This window comes from Mustela putorius, unplaced genomic scaffold, assembly GCF_011764305.1.
Source record: "Mustela putorius furo isolate JIRA1106 unplaced genomic scaffold, ASM1176430v1.1 tig00000139_pilon_pilon_pilon, whole genome shotgun sequence".
Classification (NCBI taxonomy): Eukaryota; Metazoa; Chordata; class Mammalia; order Carnivora; family Mustelidae; genus Mustela; species Mustela putorius.
In genome coordinates this window covers 5,592,338-5,618,919 of record NW_025421293.1, presented here as the reverse complement: position 1 = coordinate 5,618,919, position 26,582 = coordinate 5,592,338, and the positions used below count along the sequence as shown (strand labels likewise).

Here is a 26,582-nt window from a genome sequence, read left to right as displayed (position 1 = left end):
CAACGGGAAAGGAGAGGTCAGGCAGCAGCGGGCAGGGAAGCCAGCCAGGTCCCATGCATGGTAACCTGGCAGAAATGCCGGAGAAGGGCCCTGGCCTACCCTCCAGGCCCTTCTTCCAGATCTTAGACCAGAAAGGGACCTCAGAGGCTCGCTCTGTGGCAGGCACTCAAGCGCCAGATGGGCGCAGGGTGGGGGACAGGCAGGGCGGAAAGGCCCGTGGCCGTCCCGGCAGAGCTGGGCTGAGCCCAGGCCACGCTGACCCCCCCATCTGGTGCTTGCTCCCCTGCACCCAAGCCCTTGAGGAAGTGACTTCAGGTTGAACAAAAGGCTGCCTGAGTCCACACAGCAGGGAGGAACATCTGGAAGCTGTTAGCCCCGAGGTGGGCCGAGCCAGCCATGTAAACAGGCTCCAGGAGACAAGATAAATCCACACAAGAGAGCAGGGCTTGCAGATGACTTCCGAAACGCGTCAGAGACCTGCGGCCACTGCGCTTGGGTCTCTGGCGACATTCCCTGGGCCCCAGGGCAGCTGGGGTCTGGGAGCCCCGGAGCCGCTCCGGAGAGACGGGCCCGGGAAACCTCTGCTCGCAGCTCAGACCTCTTCTCTCGGCCACAGGTGTGGGGCTGCCCGGCGTCTACCCAGGCGGAGTGCTCCCAGGCACAGGTGAGGGCCTGAAGAAGGAGCGGACCCGAGGGCAAGGAAAGAAGCCCCCGGCAACCTCCCTGGTGGCCCGTGACCTCCCCAGCCGGGCCCTGACAGGCTCTGTCCCCCTAAGCATCAAAGCTCAGACCAACGGACAGAAGATGACCAGAGTCGTCTTTCCCCGCAGAGGCTAGCCAGCTTCACCCCTGTCCCCAGCCCAAACCCAGACCGTCGTCACAGCCCAGGAAGGGCCCCCTCCCCCCGCCCTGCCCGGGGACACAGCAAGTCCCAGGGTAGCCAGCTCTTTCCTAAAAGCTCTGAGTCACCAGGGGGCCCGCCCAGCACATCTGCCCTGCAGGAGACCCCCTCTGAGCTGCCCTCTAGTCCTCCTTCCCCTGCCAGGGCCTGGCCACCCCACCCGGCATGTGACCTCCTGAATTCCCCCAAAAGCCCAGAATCGGCCCGCTCGGAGGGATTTCCTGACAAGAGTGTCTGTCCCCACCCCCCACCCCACTGTCCCCCTGGCTGAGGTAGCCCAGCCCCAGTGGAGACAGGATGGGGGGGAAGGAGCGACCCTCCTGCCTTCTCCGGGGACGGTGAGCCGGTGAGCAACGTGGTTACAAATTACCTCCAGTTTAGCGAGAAGGCCAACTGAGGCACAGGCTCGAGTGGCGAGGACGTGGGATTAAAACTCAGGGCTTCTGACCTTGGGTCAGACAGGGACCCACGGCCACACGGCCCCCCACCCCCACCCCGTGAGCCGTGCCCCTGGCTGATAGTCAGTACAGAAGCTCAGCTCGGCGACCCCGGGGCAGGTTGGGGACCCGCAAGGCCTGTCTTCCCACACGTCACTGCCAGTTCCCTGCTTTGCTCCACAGGAGCTCGGTTCCCGGGTGTCGGGGTGCTCCCTGGGGTTCCCACTGGAACTGGAGTCAAGGCCAAGGCCCCAGGTACGCGGCCAGCGGGCTGGGAGCCCAGGGCGGGAATCTCCACACTCCTGCAGGCCCCCTGTGGCCCTGGGTGGGGGTGGGGATGGGGACTCGGGGCTCAGGGCCCTCCGGGTGTGTGCCTCTGGGGCTCCAGCCCGGGTGTAGCCGGCCGAGATGGGCAGCACCCCTCTCAGAAACCCCCAGTGTAAGCCGGGAGGTCCAGGCAGATGGGGCCATGCTCCCGTCGGCCTGCCCCCCAACAGCTGCCATTTATGGGTCCCTTGGCGCCAGGGGCCCGTGGGGGTGGGGCTGAGCTGATGGCTCCTGTCCCTGCAGGTGGAGGCGGAGCTTTTGCTGGAATCCCAGGTGAGGCAGAGTGGGATGTCCCCCCCCCAACATCCCCTCCCACCTCTGGCGGGTGGGCAGGCCCATAGAGTAGCCAGCCAGGCAGGGAGGGTCCCTTGCCCTGGGAGGGGCTGGGCACCCGACATCCCAGCAAGGCCTCCCGGCTTCCCTCATGCCTACCCGCCCCAGGCCTTGGACTGGCTTCAGCACGATGTAGCCTCCATCACAGGCGCTTCCCCAACCCCAACCCCTCCGTCTGTGCCGCAGCCAAATGAGCCCAGAAATCCCACCCGTCTGTGCCAGATGCCGTGAGAGCTGCAGGCCCGGACGGTGGCCGAGCCCCAGGGCGGGGGGGGGGGGGGGAGTGACCTAGGGCACTGAGGAGGGCCAGGCTGACCGGTGACAAAGAGGCAGGAAGACAGGCTAGGTTCCGGAGCTCCCTCGGCGCGGGACGTGGATCGTGAGGCCGACGAGCCCCGCGGGGCTGCTGGCCCCCTCGGCCGGGACCTGAGCTCGCTTTCCTTGTTCCCACAGGAGTCGGACCCTTTGGGGGCCAGCAGCCTGGCGTCCCACTGGGGTACCCCATCAAGGCACCCAAGCTGCCAGGTGAGTCAGAAGGAGGCCTCGGGACGCACCACTCCCCGGGCTTCCCTGCTGAGAATCCAACGTGTGGGGGGACACCTTGGTCACCCACTCGTGTCTCTGTGAGGCGGAGGGGAAGGGGGTGGGTAAGACACCTGAGTATGGACGCCCACATCCGGTCGCCAGCAAGGGAGGCCATCCTGCAGGAGCCGGCCTCCTCCACATGCACAATTGCAGAGATCCGTAGCCCCAGTGGGAAACCACAGATGTTGATGGCAAGACCCCTCTGATGTCAGCCCCCTGCCCCTGCCACCAGTTCCCGTCCGTCGGGAGGCTGATAAGAAAGAGACTCGGATTCTAGGGCCATGGCAGGTCGTGGATTTGTAGGGAGAGGGGCTTGCCCTCAGCCCCTGGAGCAGGGGTGCTCTCTCCCTCCTCCACCCAGGGCCTCTGCCCTCCTGAGAGCCTCTGAGAGCGGCTTGGGAAGGTTCTCAGGCCTCAGTACCTGGGAGGCAGGGCCGCCTACCCAGAATAGGGCTGTCTCTTGCCAAGGAGCAGAGCAGCCCCTGAGGCCGCCCTGCCCTCTCTTCAGGTGGCTATGGACTGCCCTACAGCACTGGGAAACTGCCCTTTGGTGAGTGAGCACCCCACGAGGGGATGGGCTTTTCTAGCTCTTTCCAGCGGCAGTGGCCTGGCAACGGGAGCACCCAGCCGGGGATGGGGTGGAGGCTGGAAAGGGGATCCCATAGAACTTGGACTCAGACAGCCTGGTTCTCGACCCTGGCCCTCACATTTAGTCCCAGGCCTTGGGCAAACCAGTTTCTTCATCTGTAAACTGGGAACAAGTACCCCACACCCATTTGTGTTTGTTTTCACGCTGGCTGGGAGTGAAAGGGTAGAGACTCTGGGCAGCCTGACCCCTGAAGGGCAGGGCCAGGGGGCCGGGGGGCTGGGGGTGGACAGCCACAGTGAGGTCGGCCCAGCGGCCCACTGAGACTCTTCTATTTCGCAGGCTACGGGCCGGGAGGAGTGGCTGGTGCTGCAGGCAAGGCTGGGTACCCGACGGGGACAGGTAAGGACACCCTCAGCCAACTCTCAGCCCAAGGGGCACCAATCTCCCAGGCTCCAGAGCCCCGGGGGGCTGGCCAGGGTCTCTCTAGGATGCAGGCCAGCCCACCTTGCATCCAGACCTCAGTCTGGAGGACGATCTTGGGCGAGGGCAGCTCCCTCCGCTCTGTTGCTAGGAAGCCCCTCACCCAGCATCTTTTGCGAAAGGGTCGGCTCTCGTGGGGCTGGAGCAGGTGGGCCCTGGAAGTGCATGAACACAGTTTTCAGCGTCTCTCTCCTTCCCCTGCCCTAGGAGTTGGCTCCCAGGCTGCAGCGGCAGCAGCTAAAGCAGCAAAGTTCGGTGAGTGAGTGAGTGAGTGAGTGAGTGCACCTGCCAGCCCCGCCCCCAGCCCCCAGCCTCTCCTTCCCGGTTATCACTGAGAGCCTGCCCTGTGGAGAACTAACCAAGGCAGCCCTTTGCCACCCCCACTTATCTAATGCTTTCAATACTACCCACTCCTCCATCTGTCCATCTATTCACTCTATCTTCCATCCTTCTCTCCAACCATCCCTATCCATCCTCATCCATCTGCCCGTCCATCATCCGTCCGTCCGTCCATCCATCCATCCATCCGTCCGTCCATCCATCCGTCCATCCATCCATCCATCAGTCCATCCATTTCAGAGACCAGGGTCAAATAAGAGCTCTGCTAGAAAAGGCAGGCACTGTGGTGGGAGTCGAGAAAAGGGAGACATTATTTCTACATGGGGGAAATCAAGACGGTTTCTCAGAGAAGATGACATTTGATTCTGGAGTTTGCCAAGTGGTTAAACTAGGAAGGAGAAGTCCAGGCAGAGGGGAATGGGTACTGTGGTGGTTAGAAGGATAATTCTAGGTGGTACCTATGAGTATTTAAACCATGTAATTGTTCAGTATCAATGTCGCGTGTATTACAAAACTTCTATCCCGCTCCTCAAGCCCACGACCCCTTGGCAGACGTGGCGTGGCCTTCCCCATGCCTGTGTGGTGGGCAGAGTGAGCATCCATGCCCCCCCCAGGTCACCCCCCAGTTCAGAATCACATTACTGGGTTTGAGAGCCTTGCCTTCCCCTCCAGTCCCAGGAGAGCCCCTCCTGTACCCTGATGGGACAAAGGACGTCTCCCCACCTGCCCAAGGAGGCAAAAGTGAAGGGAGATCAGCAAGCTGGAGGCCCGCTCCGTGCAGGCCCTGCAGGCCCTCCCTCTAGGCCCCCAAGGCTGGAGGGGATGGCTGGAATGTGGGACCAGGAGAGTGGGGTGACAAGGGGCTGCCAGAGCCAGGCAGCCAGGCGCTGCCTGGCGGATTACAAACTTGGCCGAGTGTTCGGAACACAGGGAGGGGAAGCCTTGAACATTCCTACAGGGGCCCCTCTGGCCCGGGGAGCGGCCGCTTGTGGTTTCTCAGTATGTGGCAGTGATTAGAATGGGATTTGTCTGAAAACATACGAGTCCCTTAATGAGCGTGTTGAAATGGACACTTTGGGGGTGAGTCAAGGAACAGTGGGGTGGGGGCCTCCTCAAGCAGGCCCAGCCGGAGATGCCTGGGCCGCATTCCCAGAGGAGATTGTGCTGGTTACAATCCCAGCATCCAAGCCGCCTTCCTGCACGGCCTCCGGAAGGGCCCTGGGAGCCACATGTTCACGGCCCCCTTCCTACCAGGTGCCGGAGGAGCCGGGGTTCTCCCTGGTGTTGGAGGCGGCGGCATTCCCGGTGGGCCCGGCGCAATTCCTGGGATCGGAGGCATCGCAGGTGGGCATCTGTCCAGCCGGGGCTGGGGGCGTTTTGGAGAGGGCCCCAGGAAAAGGGTCTCACCCTCTGCGCCTGTCTCTCCAGGGGTGGGGACTCCAGCTGCTGCAGCCAAGGCCGCCGCGAAAGCAGCTAAGTACGGTGAGTGCCCCGTGGGATGGCCAGCCCAGACCCCGTGCCCTCAGCCGCCAACCACAGGGGCCTTGGACAGCCAAGTCCTACAAGGCTGGGCCTCTGTCCATCTCTGGCAGCCTCTATCCCCATCTCCCCAAACATGCAATGTTCCTACCTCCCTGCCTTTGCCCATACTGGCCACTCTTTCTGGAAGACCGTTGTTCTCCACGGATTGGCCCAGCTCGGGGGTGGGGATGTCCCATGGAGCACCTGGCTTCTCCCCTCCTACCCTAACCCCACCGCCGCTGCACCCACTGCCTGGGGGCCCAGTGGAGAGACTGGACTTTGCTTTAGACCTAGATGTTGGTCTTCCCATGCTCAGATCCAAACCCTCAGAGCTCCGGGCAGGTTCCAGCAGACCTCCCTACCTCTCGGATGGGTGGGATCCTTCCCTGGGACCTGCCACTCCCACAGCTCCCAGAGCTGTGCCCTTGGAGGCCCTCTGAGGTTCTCCCAGGGTCCAGACCAGGAGAATAACCCTCTCCTTCCACAGGAGCTGCTGGAGGCGTGGTGCCCGGTGGGCCAGGCTTTGGCCAAGTAGGCGTCCCAGGAGTCGGAGTCCCAGGTGTTGGGGTCCCTGGTGTTGGGGTCCCTGGTGTTGGAGTTCCAGGTGTTGGAGTTCCAGGTGTTGGAGTCCCAGGTGTTGGAGTCCCAGGTGTGGGTGTACCAGGTGAGCTGGGCTGTGCGTGTGCACGCGTGGGCACACACATGTAAGAGAGAACTATTGAAACCCTTGATATGACTTTTGGATTGTCCCCTAATACCTCACCCAACTATCCTCTTCTCTTCACATCCTCAGCCATGCCTCGTCTTCTCTTCCTTGGGCTATAACGATCTCCTGACTAGTCCCTGCCAGTGTCGAGTTTTCTAATTCATCTTTTGGCTATCAGTGTGTAGTCCCAGCTCTTAGCTGAATAGGTGCTCAGTAATGGTGGGTGGACGGATGGATGGATGGATGATAGCGAGATGGATGGATGGATGGATGGATGGACGGATGGATGGATGTTTGGATGGATGGATGGATGGATGATGGTGAGATGGACAACTGAGTATGTCTGTGAATGGCCATGTAGATGAGTAGACAAGCTGCTGGATGGGGGAGTGTGTAAATGAAAAGACAACTAGAAGGAGAGACGTGGAGAGATGAATGCAGAGATGGACAGACAGATGGAAAGGCAGGTAGGGCACTAGATAAGTGGTGAGAATGACGGATGGGTAGATGAATGTGTGGGTGGAGGGGTGGATGATGGAAGGAAAAGCCCAGGGGTAGATGAGTAAATGAGCAGATGGGTGTGCAGAAGGCAAATGCAAAATGAACCATTGGATATCTAGATGAATGGATAGGTAGGCAGAGGAGTGGCGAATTGGATGGGTGAGTGGGTGCGTGGATGGACAGACACTTACGTTGGTTGAGTGGGTGGATCGAAGTCCAAGGATAGACAAACAAAGGGACAGACCAAATGGGTAAATCAATGGGTAGATGAATGGATGGTTAAGTAGGCAGATGGACGGATGAGTCGAGGGGGATATGCGTTGGTGAATGGACAGGTAGGCCCTTGTGTCATCTGTGTCCCCCTTGGTCTCTCCAGGGGCTGTGTCACCAGCTGCAGCCGCTAAAGCAGCCGCCAAAGCAGCCAAATACGGTGAGTCCTGTGCTGATAGCTCTGCCCCATCCTGTTCTGGCCAGAGAAGGGGAGTGACTTGGTCAGGGTCACACAGCAAGTCACTGGCTGAGCTGGGACCTGGAACTGGTGGGCCCCCATACAATATCTCCTCCGGGTGTCTCCTACCATGAGGCCACAGGGCTGAGTAATGGGAGAGTCCCAGTCCGGCATTCCCAGTGGAGACAGCGTCCCTGACCCTCCCTGCCCTAATCGGGGCCCTCTCAGAGGAGCCTAAGCCTGCTTAAGGATATGGGACCTTCCCACAGTCTCTCCAAGGCCAACGATGGGGCCCTTCCCCAAGTGCTCAGAGAAGAGAGGGGTTGGAGAGCGCTGGGGTGGGGGGGGGTGTCAGTAAAGACTCCCTTCAGGGGCGCCTGTGTTCTATGGTTTCTGGTCCTTCACGAACCAGACTTGGGGGAGACCTGCCTCCTCTTTTCCAGCTGACCGGCATCCCCCCACGCCCCACCCCGACCCCTCCCCAGCCCCTCTTACTGAGATGCCTTTCCACCTGATTCTCTCCCCCCTGCAGGGGCCAGAGCCGGAGTGGGAGTTGGAGGCATTCCCACTTTCGGGGTTGGTGCTGGGGGCTTTCCTGGTTACGGTGTAGGAGCTGGAGCCGGAGGGGTTCCTGGAGCCCCGCTTACCCGTAAGCCTGAATTCCCCATGGAGACACTGGGAGAAGGCTTTTCTTTTGTAGGGCTATGGGGGGAAGGGTGCAGGGGAGCACAGGCTGGGGTTCAGAGCGCTCAGGGAGGAGCTGGGGGGGGGGGCGCAGGGAGGGGCTCCAGCACCTTTGGGTAAGAGCTCTGTAAGCCCAGCCCTCCCCTCCCCAGAGATCCAGGGGGGTTTCTGAAGGGCTCGCTCTCTCTCTGCTTCCCCCAACATCTGCAGCTCAAGCAGCAGCAGCTGCCCAGGCAGCCGCGGCCAAGGCAGCCAAGTATGGTAAGTGCCCCAGCCCTGTCTGTCCCCACGCCAAGGCCAGTGACCTCTGCTCCTCCCCAGCCCTGCTCCCCCAGGGGGCCCAGGCCCCAAGCTCAGAGCCCTCCGCCAGCGCCAGCGTGAGGACAAAGCCACCTTGCCCTCGGGCCTTTGCTTCCCTCTCTGTCCGGGTCAAGGTCGGGGGTCCCTGGCTCCATCTTCCAAAGCCACTCTGAACCCTTCTGCTCTCTTCAGTCACCCGGCACTGCAATTACTGGGGTCCTGCTCATCACCCCCAGCCCCAACCAGCAAGTCCTCGCCGACCTTCTGTTCCCCGCACCGCCTCCGCCCTTCGCGGAGGAGCCCGCGATTCTAGGGACAGAACTGATGTCCCTCTTTCCTCCAGGTGCTGGAGGCGCCGGAGCCTTGGGAGGGCTGGTGCCGGGGGTCGGAGACGGAGTGGCAGGTGTCCCAGGCACGGGAGGGGTGCCAGGTGAGCGGCGTCGCCAACCCCGAGACGGGTTTGTCTCGTCTCGTGGAAGGATCCCTGGCGTTGCCCAGGTCAAGTGCATCCTTCTGCAGACTTGACAAGAGAATGGGGAGGAGAGCGAGCAAACTCCCCTGCTGGGAACGAAGACCGTCCAAGGGAGCCTAGCTTGCTGGGGAGGCTCAGGAGCCAGCCGGCATCCAGCTCGGCGGTGAAACTCCTTTACTCCAGTGTGGCCTTTCTGGTCCCAGACCAGGTGGGAGGGCCTGCCTGGGCCACCCTTTGGCTCTCCTGGGTTCATTCTCCCCCACCAGTCAGAGGCCAAAGGGAAGAGAGAAAGTCACGCAGAGATAAGTTACAGACCCCCTGTTTGTCCCCACCCGATGTCTCTTCGGCATGCCTTCTTCCTGGGAGAAAAATGTTCCTTTTGAGGTTCCCCACCACCACCAAAACGAACCATTTCCTCCAGTTTGGGATACAAGCAGTCTTAGGATTTTTTTTTTTTTTTAACAAACACAACGTTTCACAGAAAGCTGCACAAGACTTCTAGAGGCTTAGGGAGAGGGTCTGGGCTTCTCCCCATCAGCGCTGGGCTCCCCTCTGCCACAGCCAGAGCCCAACGTCACAGTGCCCAGGTTGGCTGGGGGGCCAGCTTCAGGGCAGCTCTGGCCGCCAGGCTGGCTGGCTGTGCTTCCCTCTCTGTCTACAGTCGAAGGAGACAGCGTGGGGAGGGTCTTCTAGGGCAGGGGACACTTCCCTACAGGGGATCTTTCCAGAATAGGGGACGGGGAAGGCGATGTGGAGCGGGGTGTCGGGGACTGTCCCCTGACCCCTACTCTTCATCTCTCTAGGAGCAGGGACCCCAGCCGCGGCAGCTGCCAAAGCCGCCGCCAAAGCCGCCCAGTTTGGTAAGTGTCCCCCCAACCCCCCGATTCCACCCCCAGCCCCCATTCTGGAGCCTTGCCCCCAGCTCCAGCCCAGATCTGGCTGGGGCCTGCCTGCCTCTGGACCTCAGGCTGGGCTCCCCGGACTCCCAGCCTCCTGGAGGACCTCTTGCCCCCTGCTGAAGCTCTCTCCATCTCTTGCTACCTCCAAAACCCACCCTGGCAACCCCAGGCACCCACACCTTCCTTAATATAGCAAGCCACAGCAGCTCCACTTTACAGATTCCCACCATACGCCAGCCTCTGGGCCAGAAAGTGGCAGGTGGGGGGATCCCTGTGCCTTAGCCTTAGGAACCTGCAGACATCAAGGTTCTGATCACAAAGTCTAGCACTGTCTAGGCCAGAGAACACCTTGACTGCTGGTCTGCTGACCCCCAAACTCATGTATGGCAAATGACCCCTTTTTGGCCAAGCTACTCTGTGCAGAGGCAACCCTTACACACATGCTATGGAGTTGGTACCCCCAGTCCCATTTTCCAGATGTGCAAACTGAGAGTCTGGGAGCTTGAGTCATGCCCCACATTTGCTCGGCTCAATGGCAGCTAAGCTGAGCTTTGAACACGGGTCTACCCGCCTCGCGGAGCTCCCTTTACTGTGTAACTGCCTCCGCCACCCTCAGAAGCCCCCAAGGGGTCCTTGTCCCCCAGAGGTTAAGAGCTCCTGGTCCTGTATGTGCCTCCTTGCAGGGATGAGGCCGCTGAGGCCCCCGGAGGGAAAGTAATGTGGCCGTCACACATCACTTGTCCGGGCTGGGACAAGAGCCTGCGGCTCTTTCTGTCGGTTTCCGTCCTTGGTCATGACCTGGTTATGAACGATCTCTTCTTACTCTTGCAGGGCTAGGCCCCGGGGTCGGCGTGGATCCTGGTGTGGGTCCCGGCGTGGGACCCGGCGTCGGTCCCGGCATTGGTATTGGCCCCGGCGGTGTTGCAGGTGAGCTGCCCGAGTGAGCGGGCCTGAGGGGCCTCCAAATCCTCCCTGGGTGCTGTCCCTGACCCTGAACTCCCTCCCTCCCTCTCCCTGCAGGAGCAGGGACCCCCGCTGCAGCCAAAGCCGCTGCTAAGGCAGCCGCCAAAGCCCAGTACCGTGAGTACCGAGCCTGAGGGGCGCCCTCCCCACCCTCCACGATACACAGCCTCATCGGGTCCCAGACCAGCCACCAGAGGGCTCAGAAGCACAGATGGGGCACGAGGGAGACCTGGGTTCAAGTCCTGGGTCCCACTCTAACCAGGCGACCTCCGAGTTCCGTCCCTGTCCTCCAGTGTGACACATGGGGTGTCCACAACCACTGTGTAGCCTAGAATGCCAGCCTGGGAGGGGCTGGACCTGGTAGTCAGTGGGCGTTTTAGGAAGACCATTCTTGGTGGCGCTATAGAGGGCAGGATCAGTGGCAGGAGGCCCCTACTTGTGTCTGGGTCGCCCCGCGGGGGGCTGACTCAGCTCCCCAGGCAGGACTCGCCATGCTCCCTGCGCATGCTCCCTGACTGCTGGGCCCCCTCCACCACTGCCCATGTCCCCCAGGGGCTGCAGCCGGACTTCCTGCCGGCGTTCCTGGCTTTGGGGTTGGAGCCGGCGTTCCCGGATTCGGAGTTGGTGCTGGTGTTCCCGGGTTTGGAGCTGGTGCAGGTGAGGAGCCTTTGAGCCTAGGCAGAAACTGCCCCCTGAGCTCAGAGGAGGGGGACCCCTGTTCCTGCCCGCACATCCCAAGCAGCCTCACCCGGGGCCTTGTAGTGAATCCCCCACTAGGTTCTCCTGAGCCATCAGAGATGACCGGGTAACAGACGGGTGGCAGGCTGGGCAAAGGGGGCCCCAGGCCGCTAGATTGCAGAGTTTCTGCCCACTCAGTTAGACGAGTGACAAGGGTTCCAAACAGAAAAGTAACCCACTACCCCAGAAAGGAGGGTGGAGGTCCGTGGGGTCAGTGGGCCTGAGGGGGCCGGTCTGGCTGCCCTCCAGGAGCATGCTATGGTAAGGGGGCCACTAGGACCTCCGGGTCTTCACCTCCTGCCTGCTCCGCATCCAGCCTCAGGCAGATCGCACTGTGCCTGGAGGAGAAGGAAAGGGCGGACAGAAGGAGGAGACATGGTTCAGCCTTCAACCAGCCCCAGACCAGGCTGTTAGATACCAGAGCTCTCTACCTGGCACGGTGAGCTCCTGGCTGGGGCGCCACGGTTTCAGAGCCTTGAGAGGAGCGAGGAAGGCTGAGGAAGTCAGGGAGGGCTCCCTAGAGGAGGCAGAACGCCCAGGCCCAGATCTCGGCTGCTGACCGGCTCCCTTTTCCTTTTGTCTCTTTTCCCCCAGTCCCTGGAACCCTGGCTGCAGCTAAAGCAGCCAAATACGGTGAGTGCACTCCCCAACGGGCCCTGTGGTTTGCTTGCTGCCCGCCCTGGCCCTGACCAACCCATCTCCCCTCCGTGGGGCTGCGGCCCAGTGCCCAGAGCCCACAGCACAGGGCTAGGAGGGTCAGGGTAGGGAAAGGCAGTTTCTAGGACACATTAATGATGGTTTAGTAGACCTGGTTCCTGCCCGCTAAATACCTATCATGCCCCCAGCTCTGGGACAACTCAAAATGCCCCTCACATTTCCAACACCCATGGTGGCAGCTCCTTGAGGAGGACCGTGGTCCCTAAGGCCCTCCTGGCCCCTGACAGTTTCATGGGACCCAAGACCAGGGGCCAGGGCCCAGGCCTGCCTCCCCAGCAGAGCTGGGACACCTCGCCTAGGCCCTCGGCCTCCCGCCCGCCTTGCTGTTAGCACAGCAGCAAGCCTCCGGCAGCTGGGACCTTCAGCAGCGAGCCCGGAGGACGTGGCAAGCCCCGCCTGGACAGCCAGACCCACGCTGTCTGTGGCCCCAGCATTCCTGGCCTCCGAGAAGCCGGCCCAGGACCCCTGCCAGGGAACCGCCAACCAGCCCTGGCAAGCCCGCTTGGGGCCAGTTTCCACCTCGGAAAATCCCGGCTTCCTCAGCCCCCACCCCCCACGGGCCTGGTGACCCATAGGCCCCTCTTCTGTTCCCGGCCGGCGGCTGGCTTGTCTGAGTCTAACAGACGTTGCCAGGGAAACAAAGCAGTTGAGAGCACCGGCTCCCAAGCCACATGTTGCCGGTGGAAACGCGAGGACATTGCTTAACCTCTGGTGTGCCTCAATTTTCTCATCTGCAAAATGGGGATGCTAAGGGTCCCTCCCTTCCCTGCTGTAGCGAATGAGAAGCAGGCAACTCTGTGCAAAGCACAGAGACCGGTGAACGTTGCATCAGGTGTTAGCCGTGACCACACCCGGCAGCTCAGCCCTAGGAGGTGGTTCAGAACTCAGAGTGTGTGCACTGGGTGTGGGGGGTCTCCCTTGGCTCCCCTAGATTCCCGCAGCAGGAGCAGAGCAAGGACCTCCAGCTCTGCGGCTCAGAGAGGTGACAGCTAGGAGAGGAGAAAGCAGAATTCGAACACAGGGCTGTCAGAACCTGAGACTAGCTTCACCCCTCAGCAGCTCGTGGCCGCCAGTGGGTCCCAGCACTAACTGGCTGGGAAGGAGAAGAAATGGGCAGGCCAAGGCTCGGGGGCGGGGGGGCAGGCCTTGCCCAGTTGGGCAGGACAGAGCTGGGACTCAGACCCAAGTGTCTGTCCTATGCCCCTTCCCACTGGGTCACATGGCTTTGGCCACCTGTCTGCTTGCCTAGCGTCGCTGGGCCAGGGAGCCCCCATCCTAAAGAAATTGGGGTACCAACTTCCCACTTTCTCTCCGCAGGAGCTGGAGGGGCCGGGGCTCTCGGAGGAGCAGGTGTCCCAGGCGGTGTGGCAGGTGAGTCGAAAGCCCAGGACAGGCTGGGCAGGGAGGAAGACAGACCAGTAGAGAGTCCCCTTCCCCCCCCCAACCCTGAGCTCCTTCTGTGTCCCCAGGAGTCGGACCTGCGGCCTCAGCCGCTGCTGCCAAAGCTGCCGCCAAAGCCGCCCAGTATGGTGAGCACTGGTTGGGGTGCGGCCGCCCAGCCCCTTGGGCTTCGTTGGGGAGGGGGGCTTCTGACCGTGCCTGGTGCCCTCAGGGGTATCATCTCCCCAGAACTCAGGCCACACCCTGGCCCCACTAGGCCCTGGGAGCTCAGGTTCTACCTGGGTCCCGGGAGGAGCCCCCAACCGTCTGACAGGCAGACCTGCCATTCCCACCCCTAGTTTAACACACAGCTCTCTCCACAGGCCTCGGGGGAGCCGGAGCCCTGGGAGCCGGGGGGCTCGGAGCCGGAGGAGCCATCCCAGGGGTTGGGGGCTTTGGAGGTGAGGAACTGCTATGGAATCAGAGGGTGCAGGGGGCACGTGTGTGTGTGTGTGTGTGTGTGTGTGTGTGAGAGAGAGAGAGAGAGAGAGAGAGAGAGAGACTGAGATTTCTTCCTACCTGCCACACCAGCCCCAGCCTTTGAAGGACTTTCCGCAAGCGGCCGCTGGGGCCACCTGGTGCAGCCGCGCGCCCCCTCCTGTCTGTCTCCTGCCTCAGCCCACCCACCTGCTTTAAGCGGGAGTTCATTGGGATGATGGTGGCTGTGCCCATTTTCCGGAGGAGAACAGCAAATCCAGCAGGGAAATGTGTTTCCTCGAAGTCTCTGCCACCGCCTGGGGCGGGGGGCGCTCGTGTTGACGTGTCACTCTTTGGTGGGTTGTCATGGTGTCCCCCCTGCCTAAATTGGCCCAAATCTCATCCCCGTGCTCCAGACTGGACACGGGGGAAGAACTCACTAAAGTGCGCACTGGGTGTGGGGGGGGTGACGGGTAGATGAGGGACGGTGGCAGGTGACGAGTGGGTGAGCAGGCCAGGAGGGGACGTGGCTCTGGGAGCGGGGAGCAGTTCCTGAGCCCTCTGCCCCGTGTCTCCCCAGGTGTGTCCCCAGCCGCAGCTGCTAAAGCAGCCAAATATGGTGAGTTTCCTCCGCGGCCTCCCTCTGCCCAGGCAGCTGCTTCTGCCCGTCCGCGCCCCAGGTCCCACTCAGTCCTGCTCACAGGAGCCCTGAAGGCCTGTGCAGGACGTCCCTGTCCCCAGAACCAGAGGGGGATGCTCAGGGCCCCTTCAGCTGTGCCTCGTCCGAGCCCCCGTCCACCCTCTTCTCAGGTGCCGCTGGCCTTGGAGGTGTCCTGGGAGCCACCAGGCCATTCCAAGTTGGAGGTAGGGGCCACCTCTCTTCAAGAACCTCTGCTCTGCCCGGGTCTGGAGGAGGCCCGTCTGGCTAGCAGGGGGGGTAGGCTCCTGGAACCATAGCCAGCACAAGGACACGAGCGAGAGGGCGGAAGGGACAGTCCAGAAAAGGGACCATTGTGCCCCAGGAAAGGCGCAGCAGACCTCAGGCCAGCGGGCACACCGTGGGCGACAGACACCTGGCTGATGAGCTGGGGATATGGGCGCCCCCCCCCCACCAGGATGCCAGGCAGACACAAGGCTTGTAAGGAAAGCTGATCTGCCAGCCAGGCGCACGTGGCAGGGAGGAGGTGGTCCTGGGCAGGAGGCCAGGGGAGGGAAGCAGGGCCTGCCCCACGCCAACCCCGAGCTCCTCCCGCAGGAGTTGCAGCAAGACCCGGCTTCGGACTGTCCCCTATTTTCCCAGGTACACCCGGGCTCCCTGTCCCCCACCCGCCCCCGGGCTGCAGCCCCGTCCTCCCCAACCCCTGCTTCATCTGAGATCAGAGTCAGGCCCCGGGGAGCGGGGGCGGGGGGCGGGTGTTGGCCCATGACCTCCCTTACACAAGCTGGGTCTCCCCTCCTTCCCCTCCCGCTCCCCTGCAAAGCCAGGGAGCATCAGCTTTTCCAAAGCTCCACGCTCCAGATGCGGCAGCCTGAGACTCAGACAGTGCCAGGGGCTCGCCCAGGGTCATGCAAGGAGTGAGGCCGAGCCCAGGGCTCCTGACACCCAGGCCCAGAACTCGGCTGCCCCCAGGGTGGGGAGGGGGGCCCCCTGGGGAGGCTGGGCGGGCTCCCCAGAGCAGACTCACTCACAGCCCCTCTCCTTGTCCCGCAGGTGGCGCAGCTGGGGGCCTGGGCATTGGTGGTGAGTCAGAGCACTGAGCTATTTTCATGGGGGGATGGGAGGGGTTAGGGGCTACTGTGGCAGCTGTGACCGTGGCCACGGCCCCCCGGGGCTGGCTCTCTGATGTCAAGGAAATGCAGCCATGGGATATAGGGCTGGGGACAAGGAGCCCATTCCTGGGGCTCCCAGCCCAGCATGTGATGGGACACCAGGAGACAGAGACCTGGGCCGGCCAGGTCTCTGGTGTAACTGGAGAGCCTGAGGGCCCCACAGAAAAGGAAAGGAAATACGTAAGGTGACCAGGGAGGCCAAAGCCTCAGGCATATTAGGTGGGGCAGTTTGTATGGTCCAGGGTCTGGCTGGGGGGCGGGGGGGAGCCCTCCTAGCTGCTCAGACCTCCACGGGCAGGATACCCTCCACAAGGAGCACAGCATTGTTCCAGCTGGGTGAGACCGAAGGCCAGGCTGCGGGCAGGAAGGTGTTCAGAACCTTCTGTGACGGCTGGAGGCCCGGTACATGGTGGGGGTTCGGGGAGACGCAGCAAAGCCCGGCCCCCTTCCCAACCCCTACCCTTACCTCCACAGGCAAACCTCCCAAGCCCTATGGAGGGGCCCTGGGAGCCCTGGGATACCAAGGTGAGTAGAGACCCAGCCCCTGGGAGAGGGCAGTGCAGGGAGGGGGTCAGACAGAGACAGAGGGCTGGGGGGGGTCCATCAGCCTGGGAGAGAGGAGCGACATTTGGACTAGGCCTAGCGGGGAGGGAGTGGGGAGGTCGGGGAGCAGCCGGAGGCCTCATTCCCATTCCTGTGTCTACCTCTGACACAGACACCCAGAGCTACTAGTGGGCCTGGGACCCTCCTGGCTCGCCCTGCGCCAGCCCGGGCAGTTTCTCCATCCCGGGCAGCTCACCCCACCCCCACCAGGAGGAGCCAAGGGAAAGAGAAGGGAGGAACAGAAGAGAGAGAGGGTTCAGGGGACCACGGACCCCTACAGTCAGGGGATTTCAGGGGTGGGTGGGGACCCAAGGTGCCCCCAGCCAGGCAGTGTGGGCAGAAGCCACCCCAGGCCCAGACAGAGCCCCACCCTGGCTCCAAGATGCAGACGTGCCTCTGGGAATTGGTGGGGGGCAGGTAATGGTCACCACCCCCCAAGGAACCTCCCCACAGTGCTCAAAGGAGACCCAAAGAGGCCCAGCTCCCTCCTGGTCTGCTCAGGAGAGGCAGAGGCAAGGGCAGCCTGACCCTCTCCGGGATACGCACCTCTCCGTCGGGGCATGGCTTGTTGCCTGTGGCCCAATCCCACCAGTTTCCAGCCCCCTCTCCCCCCCGGAACCCCTTCACTGGGAGAAGCCTGTCCCGGCCCCACTCGGCGGCTCACTGCCACCAGGTGGCGGTAAGCAGCTGCATTGGTTCCATCAGGCGCCGAAGGACTCCAGGTCCTACAGCGGTGCCCTGACGGCTTAGAACAAGGCTTGCCAATCAGGGTGCTTGCTGAAGGCTTCCCAAACGCAGTGGACTCAGAATATAGAGACCTTGTCCGAGCCAGGCCCCTTCCCCTCCCTGAGCCTTGATTACCACCATCCCGTGGGCCCTGCTCCCACCCCCCTGCCTGATTAGGAATTAGGGCAGCGCGATGGCTCAGAGCTGGGCAGGAGGTTGTGGCCAGGCTTCTCATGGCTTCGGGGCCTTTGTTCCCCACCGCGTTGATGTGGGTCCAAGAAGAGTCTGGAGCTGGTCTGAGTTGGGCAGGGGCTTGAGCAGACCCTGGGAGGGGTCAGACCGTCATGGGTGCCTCTTCTCGCCCAGCTGGGGCCTGCCTGGGGAAATCCTGTGGCCGGAAGAGAAAGTGAGCGTCCCAGGACCCCTGACTCACGACCTCATCAACGTTGGTGCTACTGCTTGGTGGAGAATGTAAACCCCTTATGACCCCTTCCCCCTGCCCCCCCGTCGCCCCTCCCCAGTCCCCACCCCAGGAGGGGGACAGGCCAGGCTGGGTGGCCTTGGAAATCCACAAAGCGAGGAAACAAGAGTGGTGGCCAAGCGGGACCCAGGAGCCCCCCCTCCCCCGACTTCAGAGGCCAGGGGTGGGTGGGCTTAGCCCCCTGCCCCCACCCCTTCCTACCCAGGAGCTCCCCCTCCATACACTCTCCATCTCCAGGGGAACTTGGTGCTACGCGCTGGTGCTCTCATCTTCCTGGGGGGAGGGAGGAGGGAAGGGCAGCCCCTTGGGAACCCCCTCCCTGGGGCTCCTCTGAAGATGGTGCAGACACTCCCTGGGCAGTCCCACCTCCCCCCTGCCCATCAGGAACCCCCATCCCCCACCCCGGCTGTGGTCCAGTTGGTACCCAAGCACCTAAAGGCTCAAGCTGGATTCGGTCATACCACCTCTCAGCCCCCAGTCCCTGACTTACTCCCCAAGTCTGGGACACCTGCGGATGAAAAGACACCCCCCCCAACATTGGGAACAACCCTCTTGCTCTTGTGGAATTCATCCAGCCATCTGTCCATCCGTCCATCCGTCCTGGTCCCCAGCTGACCGCCCAGCACCGCTACCTGGCTGGGGGGCCCCCACCATCAGCCTGTTTAACCAGTCCAGACGGCCTGTGCCCCTCCTCCACCCCCCTCCACACACCCCTACGATGGGGCCTGAGTACCCAGGGTTCGAGGAGCATGCCAGTTGGGGCGGCAGGAATCTCCTCCCCGACCTGGGTCCCCCCCATGCAGTACTGTATCCCCCGTCCCTCCCTCGGACCCTTGTTTTGGGAGCCCGTCTCTTTGTGTCTCGCTGTGATAGATCAATAAATATTTTATTTTTTGTCCTGGATACTTGGGGATGATTTTTGATTGTTGATGTTCTCCTGGTTTTATTTTCGTGGTTAATTGAAAAAAAAAAAAAAATTTTTTTTTCTTCTGATCTGGGGAGCTATATTCCCCAGTAGAAGATTAATTTTAATCACTTTGGTATAACTCTGGATGAAATACATATTTTTTTTCTTTGAAATACGAAAAGAGAATTAACTGCTTGAGAAAAGACTAATAAATGAAAACCTTCAGAAGGAAACTGTTGTGGTCTACTTTGTCCTCTCTCATCTGCCCCGGGGTGGGAATGGGAACTTCTGTTCGTCAAGGTGTATTTGCAGGGACGGGGGGGGGGGGGGGGGGCTATTTATCAAAATCACCTGCCCTCCGATTCCGGCCCCTGGGTGTACCAACCCCTCCCCCAAGTTCTGCTTGCCCTTTACCAAGGAAAGCCCCTTGGCAGGGCCAAACCCATCCAAGTGGGTCTCCCAGCCAGCCACGCCTTCCCCAGACCTAGCCCTTGGGCCCTAGACCTTGAGCACAGAGCCTGGCAGGTGGTCTCCAGATGCTGACCGCAGAGCTGAAGGGGTGGACCAGACCAAACCCTTGGCCTTGGTGCACAGCCACGTGCAGAGGGGAGAAATGGCCCCACTGAAGCGAACCAGAAGACCTCCCTGTGAGACATCCCCGGGAAGGAAGCACTGTTCACCTACCCGGCCCTGCTTCGGTTCTTTTGGGAGCCTCGGAGGCCCTCCTTCCCAAGCCCCTTCCCCTCCCCTCGGGGCCAGAAATCCACGGGGCCTGAGCCCAGGCTCACCTGGAGCCCACGACTCCCCTTTATTTTTATTTTTTAAAGATTTTATTTATTCATTTGACAGAGAGAGAAATCACAAGTAGGCAGAGAGGCAGAGAGAGAGAAGCAGGAAAGCAGGCTCCCAGCTGAGCAGAGAGCCCGATGCGGGGCTCGATCCCAGGACCCAGGGATCAGGACCTGAGCCGAAGGCAGCGGCTTTAACCCACTGAGCCACCCAGGCACCCCCACGACTCCCCCTTCAGAGGGCGCCCTGGGGGCCAGATTCTAGACTCCCCTCCCCCAACCACCAATTCCACTTCCAGGGCCCATGTGGCGTCACGCCTGCATCCGACCGACCTCTGGAGAGCCAACCCGATGGCCCCCGTGGGAGCCCCCCTAACGCAGCAGGCTGCAGAGGGAGCTGTTGGTTGGGAGTGTGGGTATCTGTGCCTTTGCCTGCAAAGACCCACGCGGTGCCAGGAGGGGCTGGGATGGAAAGAGAAGCAGGCGGGCTGATGCTCTGGGAGCAAATCCCAAAGCACAGCGGAGCGGAAAAAGCCATTTCTCCCGGGGGCTCCTCCTTAGCCATCTCTCCACGTAGCAGCCAAAACAAACCCTTCCAAACCCAAGTCAACTCAAGTCAAGGCATCAGGGCCAGAGCCAGAGGCCTTCCCGCAGCCTCGGAGCCCCCACCTGAGTCGCACCAGCTGTTCTGAGCACGCCGCCCGCTCCCCAGCCCTCTGCCAGGCCAGGCCCTCTCGCTTTGCCTGGCAGGGAGGAGGCCTCCCCCCTACGGGTCAGCATCTGCCGTCTCCCCCTGCCTGGAGCGCCCTTCCCTCTGCCTAGCAACGTGCTTGGCTCCCCGGCTGCCTCCAGTGACTCCAATGTCACCTTCTCAGCCTCCCTGTCTCAGATGACAAACTGTCCCCTCCTCCCTCACCTGTCCCCGCCTGCTTTCTCTCCAGAGCGCCCACCACCACGTGACACGGGACAGTCTCCCCTCTTTGTCCCTCATCCATCCGCGCTCCATCCCAGACTATAAATTCCCCTGAGGCTTAAACACTGTCTGAAGAACAAAAATCCTTACACGCCTCGGCTTTCCTCGGTTATACGCTCTGGTAGAAAGATGGCCCGTGACTGTGTTGGGCTGATGAGAGCCTCAAAGACACCGGCTCCCCTACCCTGTGAATATTACTGTGTTCATCTGCTCAGGGGGCCACAGCCAAGCACCCCAGACCGAGGGTCTTCAACAACGGAAATCCATTTTCTCACAGTTCTGGAGACCAGAACTCCAAGATCAAGGTATGGACAGGCTTGGTTTCTTCAGAGACCCCCCTCCTCGGCCTGTTCCCCCTGTGTCTCCCCACGGTGGCCTCCGATCCGTATCTGTTCCTAATCTCCTCGGTTCTTTTAAGTCAGGCTGGACCAGAGCCCATTCCGATGACCTCATTTTAACCTAATTGTCTCGTTAAAGGCTCTCTCTCCAAACGCAGTCACGATCCGAGGTACTGGGGGGGAGGACTTCAACATGCGAAGTTTGCAGAGCTGTAAGTCAGCCCTGACAGTTACCTTACGTGGGAAAGCAGTCTTCGCAGGTGTGATTCAGCGAAGGCTCGTGGGATGCGGGAGATTTTCCCGGTTGGCCCTAAATGCCACCGGCAAGTATCCTCGTAACCATCGGGACAGACTGTATGCCAACAAATTGGGACAACCCAGAAGAAATGGATACACTCCTAGAAACACGCAACAGAGCGAGACTGAATCGTGAAGAAACAGAAAATCTGAAAAGATGACTAACAAGGAGATTGAATCAATAACCAAAATTCTCCCAACCAAAAAAAAAAAAAAAATCTCCCAACAAAGAAAAGCCCGGACCAGATGGCTTCTCTGGTAAATTTCTTTTTTTTTTTAAAGATTTTATTTACTTATTTTTGCGAGAGACAATGAGAGCACAAGCAGGGGGAGTGGCAGAGGCAGAGGGAGAAGCAGACTCCCTGCTGAGCAGGGAACCTGATGAGGGGCTCCATCCCGGGACCCTGGGATCATGACCCAAGCTGAAGGCAGACCATGATTCTGGCTCCCGCCGCCCCCGCCACCGGCCACCACTATGAGATCCAGGAGCAGCAGGTCCTATCCGGCCCCCAGTAAACAGCCCTGCTGGCCTCAGACCTGACTACAGTCCCTAAAACGGCCCCGACTTGGCTCCAGCCCCACTGTACCATGGCCTGGAAGCAGGCCTGCCCACCCAAGGACCAGCCAGCATCACAAGGGAAGCACATTCAGGGACCCAGCAGAAGCCCCGCCCACCACTTGGTGCCTGGCCAGCCAACCTTGGACCCCTCTGTGGGCCCAACAGATGAGCCCAGCTCCAGCCCCACTATAACACAATCCCCAAGACAGGCCCATAAATCCAGGGAACGGGCAGGGGAAGGTCTTGAGCTATTAAAATGAGTCTGCAAAGCCTGTAAATAAATTTTTTTTTAAAGATTTTATTTATTTATTTGACAGACAGAAATCACAAGTAGGCAGAGAGGCAGGCAGAGAGAGAGGAGGGGGGAAGCAGGCTCCCCGCTGAGCAGAGAGCCCGATGCGGGGCTCCATCCCGGGACCCTGAGATCATGACCTGAGCCGAAGGCAGAGGCTCTAACACACTGAGCCACCCAAGCGCCCCTAAATAAAATCTTAAAAAAAAAAATTGAGTCTGAAGGTGCATCCTTCAGGGCCCGCACACCCACGCAAGGCTCCACACATCACCAAGAATCAGGTAAACACAACAGTGCCAAAGGGAACTAATGAAACTCCAGTGACCAGCTCCGAAGAAATGTAGAGCCTTGAGCGCCCTGGCAGAGAATGCAAAGTAATTGTCTCCGAGAAGCCCGGGGAACCATGAGAGGACACGGATATGCAACTCAACAAGATCAGGAACAGAACAAAATTCGAAGCTTAACAAACAGGGGCACCCCGGGGAGAGGGGACCCAGTCAGTGAAGCACCTGACTCTTGATTTCAGCTCAGGTCACCATCTTGGGGTCCTGGGATCGAGCCCCACATCAGCCTCCACACTGGGCGTGGAGCCTGTTTAAGTTTCTCTCTCTCTCTTCCCCTCTCCCCTGGTCACGTGCACGTGCGAGCTAGCACTCTCTTGATCTGTCTCAAAAACAAAAAAAGGGGGTTTAAGGTTGGGGGTTCCTGGGTGGCTCTCTTGGTTGGGTGTCGGGTTCTTGATCTTGGCTCAGGTCGTGATCTCAGGGTCATGAGTTCGGGTCCCGTGCTGGAGCTCTGTGCTAGGCGTGGAGCCTACTTAATAGAAAAAATGATTAAGATGGTAAATTTATATTATGTGCTTTTAAGTGCAGTTTTAAAAAGGAGAAGCTTAGGGGTACCTGGGTGGCTCAGAGGATTGGGCCTCTGCCTTCGGCTCAGGTCGTGGTCTCGGGGTCCTGAGATCAAGTCCCGCATCGGGCTCTCTGCTCAGTGGGGAACCTGCTTCCCCCTCTCTCTTTCTGCCTACCTCTCTGTCTACTTGTGATCATCTCTCCCTCTGTGTCAAATAAATAAATAAAATCTTTGAAATAAGAAAAAGAAAAAAAAAAAAAGAAGAAGCTTGAAGAGGAAAGGCACTGATTCTCCTCTAGAGTTTCCAGAAGGCGCTTTCCTTTGACTTGGGCTCAAACTGATTTCAGACTTCTGGTCTCCAGAACAGGGAGCGAATTAATTTCTGTAGTTTCTTGATTTGCCCCCCCACCCCACACACACACTCACTTAAACCGAGTTTGTGGTAATTTTCTAGAGCAGCCCCCAGAAAACAGTCGATAAAAGATTCCCTCCAGGGGCGCCTGGGTGGCTCAGTGGGTTAAGCCGCTGCCTTCGGCTGAGGTCATGATCTCAGGGTCCTGGGATCGAGTCCCGCATCGGGCTCTCTGCTCAGCAGGGAGCCTGCTTCCTTCTCTCTCTCTCTGCCTGCCTCTCTGCCTACTTGTGATCTCTCTCTGTCAAATAAATAAATAAAATCTTTATAAAAAAAAAAAAAAAAGATTCCCTCCAATGTCAGGGAAATCAGCTCCACCAGGATTAAAAGCCAGGATAGGGGCACCTGGTTGGCTTAGTGGGAAGAGTTGTGAGTTCACGTTCAACGCTGGGAGTAGAGATTACTAAAAAAATAGATAAATAGACTTTGGGGGACGCCTGGGTGGCTCACTCAGTTAAGCATTTGCCTTCGGCTCGGGTCGTGATCTCAGGGTCCTGGGATCAAGGCCCACAGAGGGCTCCCTGCTCAGCAGGGAGTCTGCTTCTCCCTCTCCCTTTCACTCCTGCTCTCTCTGTCTCTCTCTCTCTCTCAAATAAATAAAATCTTTTAAAAATAAATAAATAAACTTAAAAAAATTTTTTTTTAATTAGAAAGAAATAAAAGCCGGGGAAGGAGATAGGGAGTGACGGAGAATGTTAAGTCATTGGGATGGGTGAGGACACCCGACCTCCAGTCAAAGAGCCAGTGATGAGCACAGGCTTGGGACGTTGGAACAGCAGAGGAGGCCCACGATGGTTAACAAAAGTGAGCAAAGAGAGAAGAAATAAAAGCAAAGAACTAGCCAGGGGCTAAGTCCTGTAAAGATCGAAGTAGGGCTTTGGGTTTAAAAGCAAGAAAATGTCACGCTTTGACCCATGTGTTCAGAAGCTCCGAAGGTCATTAGGAGGACGTGACCCGGGATTACTGCCCGGTGCACCCGGCTAGACCAGGGAGGAGGGAGAAGTGGTGGAATTCTGAATATATGCTGTGCAGAAAGGCAGCAGAATGTGCCCACGGAACAGACACAAGGGGCAGAGGCAGAGAATGAGAGAAGTCAAGGCCACCGGCAAGTTTGGGCCTGAACCACGAGAGGATGGTATGTCATCGACAGAAATGAGGAACCGCTGCGAACGGCAGCCCCGGGCACCCATGAAGAGCTCTGGCCTGGACACATTAAGCGTGAGGTGCCCATGTGCCATCCAAGTGGAGGCGCCGAGGAGACATTTGGGTGCTCAGGTCTCGCAGTTCAAAGACGGGGCAGGCGAGTCACCAAGCGACGTGTCTGGGTGAGGTCACCCAGAGTGGGCGAGAAGGGGGCAGACTGCGTCTGACCACAGGGATCCTGTGGTGCCAACTCTTTTTGTCCCAAGGCTAGGACAGCTCAGGCGTAGGCCCCTGCCTGGGTGACAGTCTTGGGCTCATCCTGTGACAGCGTCCTTATCCCCCACGGAGCTTCTTGCTTGTCACAAGCTTGTGTTTCTCGCCAGACACCAACTTAGCAAGTTTGGACAAATCCAATTCAGTGACCTGGAGTAAATGAGCCTTTTCCCCCAGGGCTCTTGACCCATCACGAAAATTTTTATCGTGAACCCCATCAGTAAAATATTTTTTTTTTAGTTTTTAAAAGATTTTTATTTATGTATTTGACAGAGACAGAGATCACAAGTAGGCAGAGGCAGGGGGGGTGGTGGCGGGGAGCAGGCTCACTGCTGAGCAGAGGGCCTGATGCGGGGCTCGATCCCAGGACCCTGAGATCATGACCTGAGCCAAAGGCAGAGGCTTTAACCCACTGAGCCACCCAGGTGCCCTTCCCATCAGTAAGATTTTTTTTTTTTTAAGATTTTATTTATTTATTTGACAGAGAGAGATCACAAGTAGGCAGAAAGGCAGGCAGAGAGAGAGGAAGGGAAGCAGGCTCCCTGCTGAGCAGAGAGCCCGATGCGGGACTCGATCCCAGGACACTGAGATCATGACCTGAGCCGAAGGCAGCGGCTTAACCCACTGAGCCACCCAGGCGCCCCAGTAAGATATTTTTGAGCAAACGTCATATATATGGCAAACAGACTCCTAAAACTTAATGGACCCAAGCCGGGGCTCTCAATTTGCTCCCCACCCCACACACGTACTCTTTCTCACTTGTAAGTCACAGACGTACTCGACCACACGAATAAAACACGGTCATCCCATCACCGCGCAAAAACGGAGTTCACAAAGAGTCCTCCAAAGATGAAAAACAGTACTTGAACGATAGTATTATTTAAAAATACAAAACTCATTTTTTTGTCCTAAAAAAAAAAGACGTAATACCTTATACAAGCGACTGAACATGTCCGATCTGAGGATCCAGTCCCTGGTTCTGCTGGGAGCGGGGGCTGACAAGCAGTTCCTACCAGGGACAGATGCTCCGTCTTTTTTGTTGGTCTTACAGGACCAGCATTGTCTTCCATTTCGGATTTCTTTTCAGGAATCTTTGGCAGCCACAGGTCCGTTCTGTGAAGGTTAGTTTTGTTAAAACTTGACAAAATCGCCCAGCTAAGTCGGCACAGGCGCAGGGTCCCTCCAGGTCCACTCTGTGCCCCCCTCCAGCCCGCACAATGGCCCGCTCGGGAAGCCATCTGACCAAGACAGAGCAAGGGCACCGACACCAATATAAATATTAAGTATTTTTAAAGCCCAGCTTCTTTCTTATCAGAAATTAAAATTCTAATATTCTCTTCCCTCCCCCAGGTAACTGTTTTTTGCATCCAGGGCTGAGGGCCCCTGCCTAGCCAGCACTGGCTGCTGGCCCTGGCTAGAGGAGCCTACACACTTGTGATTATGTAGAACCCAAGTGGGGGCAGCTCTAGATAATTCTTGTTCACTGGGCGCCCCTGGGCACGGTGCTCAGCCTCTCTGCTCACCACTTCTCTGCAAGGGAAAGAAGTGGGGGAGGAGTCTAAAGGGAGAAAGGGTCACTCCTCCCCAGGTCCAGCATTCTAGGATTCTTCACTTCCAGGCAGAATGGTTCATCTCTTCAGTGCTAGCCCGGGGACCCGTGCTTTGGGGACAGCGCAATTCCTCTGGCCATTTCAAAGCTGTGCCTCCTCCTGCACCCTGGGCAGGGCTGGAGCTCCAAGTCTGCAACACTGGGGAGAGCAGACCCCTGAGCACATCTGTCACTGCCCCCCAGGGGTCCACTCCTCCCCAGAGCGTCCTCCTTCAGCTCCCTGCCTAGCCGGTGAGGGCCTGAGACGTGGGCCATGGCCTTCCCCCCGCCGGGGCCTGACCTCACCGCAGGGGTCAGAGAGGGAGAGGACGTGAGAGGCGCCCCTCCTCAAGGCGGCCACCACGGTCCTTCCTCAGGGTCCACACCGCCTCCTCCAGCGCCGGTCTGGGCTCCTGGTCATCAGCTGACTTAAGTCACAGGGGCCCCCCGCGGGGAAACTGAGGCCCCCCCGTCCGGGCCTCCGCATCCTCCTAGGCTGCCGCACCCGCACCCGAGCACGCTTCCCCTCCGAGGCCGCAGTTTTGCGCTTACGAGGCCCCGCCTCGCGGCGCCCAGCGGGGACTTGGCGCTCCGGCGGAGATGAATGAAAGGGCGGGGCGGGGCGCCGCCGGGGGCGCGGGGCGGGGCCGCGCAGGGCAGTTCGGCCGCTCGCCCGCGCCCCGCCCCGCCCCCGTGCCGCAGCTCCAGGCCCCGCCCCGGCCC

At 59.7% G+C, this 26,582-nt stretch overlaps 1 protein-coding gene and 1 long non-coding RNA gene across 2 annotated transcripts in view; one reads left to right on the top strand and one right to left on the bottom strand.

Moving 5' to 3' along the window:
- Positions 1-18,340, top strand: part of ELN (elastin) — a 30,445-nt gene extending 12,105 nt beyond the window's left edge. Inside the window, exons 10-37 of the mRNA XM_004761675.3 lie at positions 617-664; positions 1,522-1,593; positions 1,909-1,938; positions 2,452-2,523; positions 3,092-3,133; positions 3,512-3,571; positions 3,860-3,907; positions 5,246-5,335; positions 5,420-5,473; positions 6,000-6,176; positions 7,096-7,149; positions 7,700-7,816; positions 8,062-8,112; positions 8,495-8,581; positions 9,427-9,483; positions 10,354-10,449; positions 10,543-10,602; positions 11,038-11,142; positions 11,818-11,856; positions 13,258-13,311; positions 13,410-13,469; positions 13,704-13,781; positions 14,378-14,416; positions 14,608-14,661; positions 15,053-15,097; positions 15,509-15,538; positions 16,102-16,152; positions 17,323-18,340. Of these exons, the coding sequence (XP_004761732.2) occupies positions 617-664; positions 1,522-1,593; positions 1,909-1,938; positions 2,452-2,523; positions 3,092-3,133; positions 3,512-3,571; positions 3,860-3,907; positions 5,246-5,335; positions 5,420-5,473; positions 6,000-6,176; positions 7,096-7,149; positions 7,700-7,816; positions 8,062-8,112; positions 8,495-8,581; positions 9,427-9,483; positions 10,354-10,449; positions 10,543-10,602; positions 11,038-11,142; positions 11,818-11,856; positions 13,258-13,311; positions 13,410-13,469; positions 13,704-13,781; positions 14,378-14,416; positions 14,608-14,661; positions 15,053-15,097; positions 15,509-15,538; positions 16,102-16,152; positions 17,323-17,366 (1,814 nt within the window). The 3' untranslated portion in view covers positions 17,367-18,340. The remainder of the gene's footprint in view (positions 1-616; positions 665-1,521; positions 1,594-1,908; positions 1,939-2,451; positions 2,524-3,091; positions 3,134-3,511; positions 3,572-3,859; positions 3,908-5,245; positions 5,336-5,419; positions 5,474-5,999; positions 6,177-7,095; positions 7,150-7,699; positions 7,817-8,061; positions 8,113-8,494; positions 8,582-9,426; positions 9,484-10,353; positions 10,450-10,542; positions 10,603-11,037; positions 11,143-11,817; positions 11,857-13,257; positions 13,312-13,409; positions 13,470-13,703; positions 13,782-14,377; positions 14,417-14,607; positions 14,662-15,052; positions 15,098-15,508; positions 15,539-16,101; positions 16,153-17,322) is intronic.
- Positions 18,341-21,747: 3,407 nt separating this feature from the next.
- LOC101686021 lies at positions 21,748-26,475 on the bottom strand. The gene is made up of 3 exons (XR_200117.3): positions 26,166-26,475; positions 25,202-25,384; positions 21,748-22,407 (listed from the first exon to the last, which is right to left on the bottom strand). It is a non-coding gene; the product is annotated as an uncharacterized LOC101686021 (long non-coding RNA).
- Between the last annotated feature and the right edge of the window lie 107 nt (positions 26,476-26,582).